The sequence below is a fragment of the Triticum aestivum genome, chromosome 5A, assembly GCF_018294505.1.
Source record: "Triticum aestivum cultivar Chinese Spring chromosome 5A, IWGSC CS RefSeq v2.1, whole genome shotgun sequence".
Taxonomy (NCBI): Eukaryota; Viridiplantae; Streptophyta; class Magnoliopsida; order Poales; family Poaceae; genus Triticum; species Triticum aestivum.
Genome location: NC_057806.1, coordinates 575,597,126 through 575,608,970, shown reverse-complemented (window position 1 = coordinate 575,608,970; position 11,845 = coordinate 575,597,126). Strand labels below are relative to the sequence as shown.

At 43.3% G+C, this 11,845-nt stretch overlaps 3 protein-coding genes across 3 annotated transcripts; all 3 read left to right on the top strand.

The window, feature by feature from the left end:
- The first annotated feature begins 285 nt into the window (after window positions 1-285).
- On the top strand, window positions 286-2,897 carry LOC123104921 (DEAD-box ATP-dependent RNA helicase 28). Its single transcript, XM_044526860.1, has one exon. It carries the CDS (start codon window positions 374-376, stop codon window positions 2,708-2,710), a length of 2,337 nt encoding a protein of 778 aa, XP_044382795.1. The 5' UTR covers window positions 286-373; the 3' UTR covers window positions 2,711-2,897.
- Window positions 2,898-4,620: 1,723 nt separating this feature from the next.
- Window positions 4,621-7,347, top strand: LOC123104922 (RNA polymerase-associated protein LEO1-like). Its single transcript, XM_044526861.1, has 2 exons — window positions 4,621-4,755; window positions 5,471-7,347. Exon 2 carries the CDS (start codon window positions 5,923-5,925, stop codon window positions 6,310-6,312), a length of 390 nt encoding a protein of 129 aa, XP_044382796.1. The 5' UTR covers window positions 4,621-4,755; window positions 5,471-5,922; the 3' UTR covers window positions 6,313-7,347.
- A 97-nt stretch (window positions 7,348-7,444) lies between these two features.
- LOC123104920 (uncharacterized) lies at window positions 7,445-8,984 on the top strand. The gene is made up of 3 exons (XM_044526859.1): window positions 7,445-8,126; window positions 8,212-8,295; window positions 8,380-8,984. The coding sequence occupies exons 1-3, from the start codon at window positions 7,998-8,000 to the stop codon at window positions 8,851-8,853; spliced, it is 687 nt and encodes a 228-aa protein (XP_044382794.1). The 5' UTR covers window positions 7,445-7,997; the 3' UTR covers window positions 8,854-8,984.
- The last annotated feature ends 2,861 nt before the right edge of the window (window positions 8,985-11,845 follow it).

The window sequence follows — 11,845 nt, the reverse complement described above, 5'->3', positions numbered from 1 at the left end:
GCATCACGACGACATCGCTCATCTCCCTCGTGTCGTGAGCTACAACAGATTTATGAAGGGGTGTCACGTCTGGTGGTGGCAAGGTCACGTGGCTGTAGGATCGGCTTTGACATTGGCGGAGACGGAGACGGGACGATACGCCATCGACGTCGAACTGGGCCGGGTAAACAGGCCTTCAAATTGATAGATCGCGTGGGCTCGTATCTTAGCGATTGGGCCGGCCCAATTGGGGCGTTCTCGGTCCGTTCGTCCGCTTGCCAGAGCGCTCCTGCTGGACTAAAACCCTCGCCCCCTCCCTCAAACCCCAACCCCCCGCCGCCGGAAAACCTAGCACAGCCGCCCGCCTCCCTCCGTCTCCCGTGTCCCTCCCAACATGGACCCCGACTTCCGGTTCGACCCGGACGGCTCCGACGACGAGGCGCCGGCGGGGGCCGCCGTGCGGCGCAAGCCCGCGCAGTCGCCGTGGGAGTTCTCCACGTACGCCGAGTCCGTGGCGGCGGAGCACGCGGCGCGCCGCACCACCTCCATCGACGAGAAGATCTCCCAGGCTCTCCGGGGCCGGCGCAACCCCTCCATGCCCGATGGCTCCGAGGACGAGGAGGAGGAGGATGCTGATGACGACAGCGACGAGGAGGCGGCGGTGAAGGGGGAGAGCGGGGACGATGAGGACGAGATCGAGGAGAGCGGCGACGACGACGAAGAGATCGAGTCGAGCGGCGGGGAGGAGGACGGTGAAGTGGAAGCTGGCGAGCAAGGCGAAGGGGAAGAGGCGGGGGGAGAAGAAGAAGAAGAAGAGGCTGTGCAAGAGGAAGACGATGCGCCCGAGCAGCCGGATCCGTCTCAATTCTTTGCGTCATCGGAAGGAGCTTCTTTTAGTGCAAGGTCGTTTCTTGAGCTCAACTTATCGCGTCCACTCATTCGAGCCTGTGAAGCACTGGGCTACCAGAAGCCAACACCAATTCAGGCCGCATGCATCCCTCTGGCATTAACAGGGAGGGATATATGCGGCAGTGCCATCACAGGATCAGGGAAGACGGCTGCTTTCTCTCTGCCTGTGCTGGAGCGTCTGCTTTTCCGGCCGAAGCGCGTGCCTGCAATCAGGGTGCTTATTCTCACCCCAACCAGAGAGCTTGCTGCGCAGGTCCATAGCATGATTGAGAAATTGGCCCAGTTTACTGATATCAGGTGCTGTCTCATAGTTGGTGGGCTTCCAACCAAGGCACAGGAGGTGGCTTTAAGGTCGAATCCTGACATTGTTGTTGCCACTCCTGGGCGTATAGTGGATCATCTGCGCAACTCCCTTTCTGTCGGGCTTGAAGATCTTGCAGTTCTGATCCTTGATGAAGCTGACCGTTTGCTAGAATTGGGTTTCAGTGTTGAAATTGGTGAGCTCATTCGCATGTGTCCTAAAAGGAGGCAGACCATGCTCTTTTCTGCCACAATGACAGAGCAAATCGACGAGCTTGTGAAACTTTCTCTGAACAAGCCAGTCCGTCTTGAAGCTGATCCTTCGCTGAAACGCCCTGCAACATTGACTGAAGAGGTGGTTAGAATACGGCGATCACGTGAAGCAACTCAAGAAGCTGTTCTGCTTGCTCTCTGTTTGAAGACCTTCAAGGAAAGAGTGATCATTTTTAGTGGGACAAAGCATTCTGCTCACAGATTGAAGATACTGTTTGGTCTGTCTGGGATAAAAGCTGCTGAGCTTCATGGCAACCTTACACAGGCACAGCGGCTTGAGGCTTTAGAACAATTCAAAAAGCAAGAAGCGGACATCCTGATTGCAACTGATATTGCAGCTCGTGGTATTGACATTGTTGGTGTTAGAACTGTCATAAATTTTGCCTGCCCACGTGATGTCAAAACTTACCTTCATCGTGTTGGCCGTACTGCAAGGGCTGGCAGGGAAGGATATGCCGTGACATTTGTTACTGATGATGATAGATCCCTGTTGAAAGCTATTGCAAAGAAGGCTGGTTCTCAGCTGAAAAGCCGCATTGTTGCCGAGAAACCTGTGTCTGACTGTGCAAAATTAATTGAGCAACTGGAGCATCAAATCTCTAACATAATTCTGGAAGAAAGGGAGGAAATGGCATTGAGAAAGGCTGAAATGGAAGCTACAAAGGCAGAAAATATGATAGCTCACAGGGATGAGATATACTCACGCCCCAAGAGAACCTGGTTTGCTACTGAGAAGGAAAAGAAACTGTTGGCAAAGGCTGCTAAAGAATCCTTGGATCAAGTTAAAGGTGGCTCTGTAGTTGTTAGTGCTCAGCAAGCTGAAGATCTTCGTCTGAAGGAGAAAAGAAGAAGAGAGCGTGAGAAAAATCTACCTAGGAAGAAGCGCAGAAAGTTGGAGGCACAGCGGGAAATGCTAGAGGAGGAGAAGGAAGAGGAGGAAGCTCAGGAAAGCAAAGGAGGGAAGAAAGCAAAGAGTAGCCAATCTGTAGTTGATGTCGCTTATCGCAGGGCAAAATCAATGAAGGCGACGGGCAAAATCGGCGTTCGTGCTAGCAAAGGAAAGAATGAGAAAGGGTCAAAACAGCCTGCTGAAAAGGGCCAGACTAGGCAAGAGGAAATGCATGAACTGTTCCAGAATGATATGAGTGAATGGAAGCAGGGCCGTTCCCTGAAGAAAAAGGACAGCTCGTTTGCAAAGAAATCTAAGAATGCCTTCAAGAGCAAATCAAGGTACAAGCGACGTAAGTAGAAGGCCTGTCAACATGTGACGGCTTATCACAACTGGGCGGGCAGTGCATTCCGTTGTGACATTTTTGATAAGTTTGCCCTAAAGAATTGCCAGGGTCCTCATGTTGTTCCCTGTTTAGTGGTTCTAAGAATTTTACCCATACTATGTAATGGCATTGTTCTGAAATTATCTTGTTGTTTCTGGTTCAGTGGTTTATTTTAGTTTCTTTCAGTTTGTTTATTATTATTATTATTATTTTCATTTTTCGCTTTTCCTTCTGATTTTTTTTCTGTCGTTTATTTCAGGTTTTTAAAGTTTCCTTTCAGATTTTTTCTTGTACTCCCTCCTTCCATCTATATAGGGCCTAATGCGTTTTTCAAGGCTAACTTTGACCAAATATTAGAGCTATAATATATGACATGCAACTTACACAAAGCACACCGTTAAATTCGTGTGTGAAAGGAGCTTTCAATGATATAATTTTCACATTGTACATGTCATGTACTATTAATCATGTCAATAGTCAAAGGCGGTCTTAAAAAATGCATTAGGCCCTATATAGATGGAAGGAAGGAGTATCTTTCTTTCATTGTTTCTTTTCTCCTGTTAATTTCATAACACTTCGTTTGGATGTTGCATTCGGGCCTGGTATTGGGTATATTCATCTAGGCTGAATATCCTGAATACCACCGTTTGGTTGATCTTGGCATTCGTCTGTGGCATTTGGGCATGATATCGAGACCCGCCCTGAAGTCAAAAAACTGACTGCCCAATTTGGAGCGTCTGTGCTTGACATCGAGCTTTGTCCCTCCCATCCCCGCTTGATACAGGAGGCCTCGCCTTCGCGTGCCCTAAGGAACGGCGCAGGTAGCCCATCCGGCCTTCCTCCTGTCCAGCGGCCATCTCCTCTTTGCTTGATCTCTCATCTTTCTCCACTGTGCAGAACACGCGGCCGAGATTAAGAAGACCAATTGCGACCTCTACCTCGGGATATTTTTTGCTTGCTGTCGTGATTACTGCAAATGTTGTGGCTGCTGTCAAGTGTGTATTGTGTTCTATCCTGCTAGTGGCAGAGCAATTTTATGCTGATACAACTATATTTCCAAGCTAGGGATCTGTTCTTTGGATTGTTTTCGGCCAACCTGCAGGTTTCGCATTTTTCTTGTGTTCCTAACTCGTGTTTTCTAGTGGCTCAGATGTAAGCTTAGTGTCTTAAGCTGCCCAGCTGTAGAGCTGATGCCTTCTTTTCATTGGTTATTATTACCTGTCAATAGGTACACCTGTTTAAGTGGAACCTGAAACTTTTCTACTTACAGCACCTTATCTGCTGATGGGACTTGCTGGCAATGTTTCGTCACAGTCTTAAATGCAGTATTTGTTAATTGTGTTGTTCTTTGTGCGCTTGTGTGTTAGTGTATACTCCCGCCGTCCGGTGAAGAGTGTGCATATAAAAAATTTAGGACAAATTATGGAGTGGAGTAAAAAATACTGCAAGCCACCCTCTCCTCTTTTTAATTACCCAACCCCCAATGAGCTAAGTACATGTAGAAATTAAGGAGATTATGTGTAGATTGTTATTGGTCTTGATTACCGTGTGATAAGAGAGGAACATTGTTTTCTACTTTAAAGTGCATTGAGAAGATAGAAGTACACTTTTTTATGGACAAATTTTAAAGAGTGAAATGCATGGTTGGTCCATAAACTCAAACTAAAAGCACACTTTAGACCACAAACTCAAAATCTGCACAGATTAGGCCACAAACTAGATTATGAGCACACTTTAGGCCAAAAAAACGTTTCGGAGGTCTGATCCTGCACACGTGGCTGCCACCTCGGCTAAGACTGGACCGCTCTGCGAGTGTTATCTTTCCCAGGGTGTTAATTGTAAAATGGACGAAACTGAAATCCCGCGCCAATCACGGCTGGACCAAGCCCTTCCTTTCTCGTACTCTTCTCTGGACGGTTTCCGTGGAGCAGGACGATCGACGGCGACCTAAGGCGGCTCAACGCCGGCAAGCCGTGGATGGCCCGGCTGCGTGAGAAAACCGATCCTCCACCCTTATATGGTATGATCTTCCTCCTCTCCTCTTCTCTTTGCTTCTGTGTCCTCTTCCATGGAATAGGGCATATGTGATCATCGACAATTGGATCTTTTCTTTGTTGTTAATCATTTTCGATGGATTGATGCCAAATTTCTGTACTGAGGTCTAGTTTGTAAGCATGGCTGCCGTTTTGTTCCTATGTGTGGTGATATAAGGGGGAAAACCTGAACCTTTACACTCAGTTTAAACTGAATATATATGTGCAAAAAAACTGAACCCTTACACTTGTTCCTATGTGTGAAAATCTGCTCCGGACAGGTGGAAGAACAAATCGTATTCAGTGCAAAAACTGAAGCTTTACACTTTGTTGTAACTGAATATATATGTGGGAAAGAACTAAACCTTTACAAATTATTCCTATGTGTGAAATCTACACTGTCTAGATGAAAGAACAGATCATTTTCGGTGCTAAAACTGAACCTTTATACTCTGTTTTAACTGAAAAAATGAACATCTACTCATGTTCAGCGCAAAAACTGAACATATTCTCATATTTAGTGGAGAAACTGAATATATATGTGCCATATTCATTGCATGAACTGAATATAGGTGGTGATCTAAGGGGAAAAAACAAAACCTTGCACTCTGTTTGAACTGAATATATGTGCACAAAAGTAATGTATGTTTTTTGTTGAAGTGCAAAGACTGAACCTTTACTTTCTGTTATTGTGCATTGTAGGTCTCAATGATCCAGTGTTCACTATTGAGGTTCATCATGGTTGATTTTTCTGTGGTTTGGGAAGCAACAAAACATATATTGATGATAAAATTGACTTCTTTGACTTTTGTGTTGTTGAGGAATGGTCAGTACTTTATATTGTGGATTTGTTGGAGAAATTGGGATACCCCGACAGTACCAAGTACAAGGTGTACTGGTTGCTGCCTGGCCACACAATTGCTGATGGTCTTTTCTTTGTGTGCAATGATGATAACCTTCAGAAGCTCATTTCTTCAGTGCCCAGGGACAACAATATAGTTCTTTATTTGGATCAGATGTATTTGATTGACAATAGCATATGGGATGATGTGTTGATAGAAGCAAATGCTTCAGAACAGCCTAGTATCATTGTGAATCAATGCAAGCCTACATAGCAGTTTTCAGGGCAGCCAGAGGGAGATATCACTCGCCAGATGGATGAGAAGCTGGAGAGATTGCAGAAATTTAAGAGCTTGAAGGAAGATGGTAGTGACAGTGACAGGCTTGATTCAGATGCAGACTTTTTTGACAGTGACAATGATCCATTTGATGGAGATGATGATTTGTTTGCCGCCTTTGTGGATCAAGATGTGAAAGATTCAATGATCCCTGACAAAGGTAGACAGCAAGTTCAAGACAATGAGGTGAAGGACAAGGATAAGAAGGATAAAAGGAAGAGGGAAGATTCTGATGGTGAGCTTGAATTACCAGATTCTGAAGATGAGAACTTCAAGTTCAAGTTCAAGTCATTCACATCAGTGGACATGAAGGAACCCGAGTTTAAAGTTGGAATGTTCTTTTCAACTGTTGAGCAGTTGCGATAAGCAATAGATGAATATAGCATAAAAAACAGAGTGCCTGTGAAGAAGATCAGAAATACTAGAACCAGGGTTGAGGTGATATGTGTTGAAGATTGTCCCTGGTGCTTGTATGTAAGTCATGACACCAGGTCCAAGAGTTTGCTTGTCAAAAGATATATCAATGAGCACACCTGCAGCAAAGAGTGGGCTATCAAGGCAATGACGGCTCCATATATTGCCAAAAAATATCTTGAAGATATCAGAGATAATGAGACGATTGATGCACAATCATTGGGGAAAAAAGTGCAGAAGGACTTCAACTTGGCTGCTGGAAGAATGAAACTACAAAGGGGAAAAAAGAAAGCAATGACTGTTATTAGAGGTGATGAGGAGAAGCAATACAATTTGCTTTGGGATTATGCTCAGGAGATAAGGAGATCAAACCCAGGGAGCAGTGTCTTCCTAAACTTGGATGTTCATGGTTTGTTCCAGACTATGTACTTCTCCCTTGATGCTTGTAAGAGGGGGTTCTTAGAGGGCTGTAGGCCTCTACTTTTCTTTGATGGTTGCCACTTGAAAACTAGGCATGGTGGTGTGATGTTGACAGCAATAGGGATTGACCCTAATGATTGTGTTTTTCCAATTGCAATGGCTGTGGTGGATGGGGAGAACAAGAATAGCTGGAAGTGGTTCATGAACACTTTGAAGCGAGACTTGAACATCAGCAACACTGCGGCATATACCATCATGTCAGATAAGCAGAAAGGTTTGATACTTGCAGTAGAACAAGAATTTTCAGATTGTCCACATAGGTTTTGTGTAAGACATCTGTACCAAAACTTCAACACGATTCACAAGGGGGAAGTTCTCAAGGATCAACTTTGGGCTTGCGCTAGATCTAGCAACACAGAACAGTTGGAAAGAAACATGGAGAAACTCAAGTTGTTGAGTCCAGAAGCACATGCATGGCTTGATGGGCACCCATCAGACCAATGGTGTAGAGCCTTCTTTGATTGTTTCTGCAAGAGTGACACACTAATGAATAATCATTGTGAAGTGTTCAACAAGTAAGCTACTAAACATATATGTGTTCATGTTCTTTGTGCCGTTCATGTTCTTTATAGTGATCTTGTTCTTCATTACATGTGCACACAGATACATACTTGATGCTAGAGAGCTTCCTATCCTTAGTATGTGAGAAGATAAGGATGCAGCTTATGCACAGAATGGTTGAGTATGCAAGGATTTGTGAGAACAAATGGACTGGCAACATATGCCCCAAAATCATGGACAAACTGCAGAAGAATGTGAAATATGCAAACAATTGTTTTCCTCACAGATCTGGGCATGGAGTATACGAAGTCAAGAGCAAATCCTTCAGCTATGAGGTCAACATGCTGCAAAACAGTTGTGACTGCCGGAGATGGCAACTAACAGGCATTCCATGTTCTCATGCAGCTGCTTGCATGAGAGAGGAGAGAATAAAGCCCGAAACACGGATAGCAGCTTGTTATACAAGGGACAAGTATATGAAAACTTATGGACACACTATCTGGCCAGTTAGGGACAAAAGTTTTTAGGAAAAGACAAATGGAAGGGAAGTGGGAGCACCATTGTATAAGAAGAAAGCTGGAAGGAAAGCAAATAAAAGGAGAGAGCACCCATCAGAGAAAGAACAAGGTACAAGGCTCAGCAAGCATGGTGTGAAGATGCACTGTAGCCATTGCAGAGACCCTAACCACAAGAGGCCAGGTTGCCCTATCCTACATCCAGAACTGAAACTTCAACCACAAAGAAGAAACAATGAAGAAGATATTGATGATCCTTCTATTTTAGAGGTTAAAAAGAGCAATCGTTTTTATTCCTTAGAGCTAAATGAATTGTTATATTTAATGCAGCTAATCTTTGCTTCATTATTTTCAGCATATTGTTCCTGAAGAGGGCATTCCTGAGTTAATTCCAACACAATGCAGTGAAACTCTAGTTGACGAACTGCTAGTAGAAGAAGTACATATAATCATTTGAACAAATTGTTTAATACTCTGTTTCAGTTACTACTTCCCACTAATCCTTGCTTTATTATTTTTGCAGATCACTGAGTTGGAGAATTTTCACAGTCGAAGGAAAGGTCCACTGCCTAGCAATGCTTTCGTTGAAGAGCACATAAATAATATTCCTGCTCCAAGGGCAACAACAGCAACAAGGGGAGGGATGGCCATAGCAAGGGGAAGAGGAAAGGGGAGAGGAAGGGGAAGAGGAAGAGCAACTAGCTCTGCTACAAGTACTTCTATACTTGATGATGTTGTGCCAACTACCAGAGGGAGAGCAAGAGCGAGAGGCACTACAAGGAGAGCAAGTACAAGCAGGGTCACAGGAAGTATTTCTGTAGTTAATGATGCTATAGGAGCAAGTGGTGCTGCTTCAAACATGGTAGATGATGTCCCAAGAGCAAGCACAAGAAGACCAAGAAGTGGAGGAAGAGGAGATGGTGCAGCCAGAGAGAGAGAGAGAGAAGTATCAAACACGGAAGATTGTACCACTTGCTCTTTGGGTCTCATTAGTTAATTTCCTGGTTTCTGTCATGCTTATGAAAATTGGAGATTTGGTTGTGATACTTTCTGGAACTATGAAGTTGTGATGCGAACTTGGAACCTTTCACTTTTTTAGGGAATGGAATCTTTACTTTTGGAACTACGTAGCAGTGTCATATTTATTTCATCAAGCAAGCTTATGAGCATAATTATGTGCACGGTGATGTTATATTTCACATGAATCTGCATGTTATGTGCACTGCCATGTTTATTTCCTGAAGAATGAGGACTTTTTGAAGATTAGTTGTGATTTTCATCTCCTGAATATTGTATGACAGTGATTTTCATACCCCTAAAGATTGTACAACTGTTATTATCATTTCCTGAAACTAATGTAGTCAAAGTGTACACCAATGCAGAATATAATTCAAATGAAATAGTCACTATTGTCCAACTTTATCCTTCATTAATGTACCAGTTTACAGATACATCACACGGAGGTGCATAGAAATTCGGCAGCTTGTGCGCTCATGGCACCCTTGCGGGCCAGCGACCGGCTCTGCGGAAAGGCAACGGCGAGGGCGCGAGGCTTCCTCTGTCTGAGCAGGCTGCCCACGCGCCCAATCCGTCCATCGCCATGGCTTCCGGAGCCGCGGCCGCCGCCCGCCACGTTCAGCATATGGGCCGCCGGTCCTGCCGCCATCAGCACATGGGACGCCGGTCCCGCCGACTAAAGCACATGCGCCAGTGCCGCCACCCTAATAGCCACTTCTCTTCCTTCTCCGGGGCCGACGCGCTCGACGCGGTGACGGCTGCAGCGTGAAGAATATGTCGGGGAATTGGGGAAAATGAGTTCGTGAGAGATTTTGCAGCTGCGTCCATTTTGCGGAAAGCCCCCTTGGAAATCTGAATCTCGCAGGTGCGTTACAGACTGAGCCGAGGTGGCGGCCACGTGTGCATGACTGGGCCTTGCGAAGCGTTTTTGGCCTAAAGTGTGCTCATAATCCAGTTTATGGCCTAATCTGTGCAAATTGTGAGTTGATGGCCTAAAGTCTGCTTTTAATTTGAGTTTATGGACCAACCATGCATTTCACTCGGCCAGATGTATACTCTTCACCCGAAGGATGGAGTACATGAAAATACACCTGGCCTGAATCTTCTGCTGGTTTTCACCATCATCTTTGTTGCATTATTTTTATCTGATATATTTACATTCAGATGCTAAACTTAAAATCAAAGTCTCGTACAACTCAATTCCTCACTTTATCAATATCAAGTCTGTATTCCAAATACCTAAACATCCAACCAGAAATATTGGCATTCAATCTCAATACCAATATCATGTGATATTGGTATTCGACCCAATGCAATGGCAAGGCTCCCAATGCAAAAAGTCCAAACAGAGAGTAAGTATAATTATGTTAAATATATTTATGTTGAGTGTACACAAAAAAATCATTACACTGTGGACATGTTTTAAACAAATGATACAAATTCTTTTACAATGTTTATCAATTAGAAATTTTTCCATGATTTTTTTTGAAGTCATGTTATTCTCAAAACTCTTCACGCTTTTGAAAAACATCCATGCATTTTTAGAAATGTTCACCCTTTATAAAAAATGTTCATGTCATTCTTTGTTTTTCAGTTTTAAAGTAAATATTATTGTTTTATGATACAAAAAAACACATGAAAACCAGCACAGACCGAAGATAAAAATCACACAAAAACCGGATGAGTGCTTAAGGCGCCGAACTGGACCAGCCCACATAGACGCATAGTGGTTGTGCGTTTTGTCGCGTCAAATAGGACGCAAATGTTATTTCTTTCTTCTTCTTCCGAGTATAGCAGGCGCACCTCATGGCCGATCGGGTTTTTACGTAGGTCTAGTTTTTCTTTGGGGTTTTCCTGGTTTTTACAGTAGGTTTTGTTTTTTATGTTCTTAGGCTACAGGTCTGAGCAATTTTCTCCTTATTTTCTGTTTTAAATATCTCTTTCTTCCTTTTTTTTTCACCTTTTTGTCAAACACATGAACATTTTTTAATACGCAATGGCAATTTTTAATACCATAAACATTTATTTAATACACGGCTAACAATTTTAAATACACAATGGACATTTTTAAAAATACATGATGAACATTTTTCTAATACTTGGAGATTGTTTTTTTGCAAATTTACAAGTATACAATAAACATTTCACTATATATTACAAATTTTCTTGAACAAATATACAAGGAAAAACATTAATGAAATACTATATGCATAATGAGAAATCATAGAAGGAAAGAAAAGGAAATCTTAGAAAACGTACGTACGTAGCCTCTACAAACTAACCCATCGATCGCTACACATATTCGCTGACTAAGGGCTTGCACTTTTTTTTTGAGAAATATCCAAATTAATTAGGCAAGTTCATTAGAAGTACATGATGGAAATATGTCCTAGAAACAATAATAAAATGGTCATTATTATATTTCCTAAATCATGATAAATGTTTATTATTCATGCTAGAATACAGATGAGACCTTCACTGTATGCCAAAAAAGGCTATTTGACTAGTCAACCAGGTCCATGCAGATAGAATATAGAGCTCTACGATGAACCAGTGACCGTATAATCATCACAACTCGTATTTTATGATCTTATTGAGCGTATTCTAAAGTTCAGTGACCGTATCATGCTTCGGCCTCAACTTCAGTGATCACTAGGGTATTTATCTCATTCCTATTTGGCGCCCTCAGCTCCGGTCACAATGTAACCCACAAACCGGCGAACAACCCCCCTCCGCCCTGGGCTCGGCCCGTTTACTTTTTCTTTCTTTCTTTCTTAATAACCTTCCAAAAATTGTTACGTCAGTGGGATTTGAACTATCGTCCTCTCGGTTTACTTCCGCAGACTGTAACCACAGCAAAAGCTCAGTTGTTGAGCCTACCTGTTCTTGTTGCCTTCTTTGTCTGTTTTCTTGTTTAGCATTTTTCTTTAGTATTCTTTTTCATTTTCTTTTCCATTGGATTAAATTCGTGA

Bases quoted from the DNA above. Each gene is read 5' to 3' on its own strand.
- LOC123104921 (XM_044526860.1), top strand. From the start codon at position 374: ATGGACCCCGACTTCCGGTTCGACCCGGACGGCTCCGACGACGAGGCG.
- LOC123104922 (XM_044526861.1), top strand. From the start codon at position 5,923: ATGGATGAGAAGCTGGAGAGATTGCAGAAATTTAAGAGCTTGAAGGAA.
- LOC123104920 (XM_044526859.1), top strand. From the start codon at position 7,998: ATGCACTGTAGCCATTGCAGAGACCCTAACCACAAGAGGCCAGGTTGC. The intron at 8,127-8,211 runs GTTAAAAAGAGC...CATTATTTTCAG, and splicing joins ATGATCCTTCTATTTTAGAG to CATATTGTTCCTGAAGAGGG. The intron at 8,296-8,379 runs GTACATATAATC...TTATTTTTGCAG, and splicing joins ACGAACTGCTAGTAGAAGAA to ATCACTGAGTTGGAGAATTT.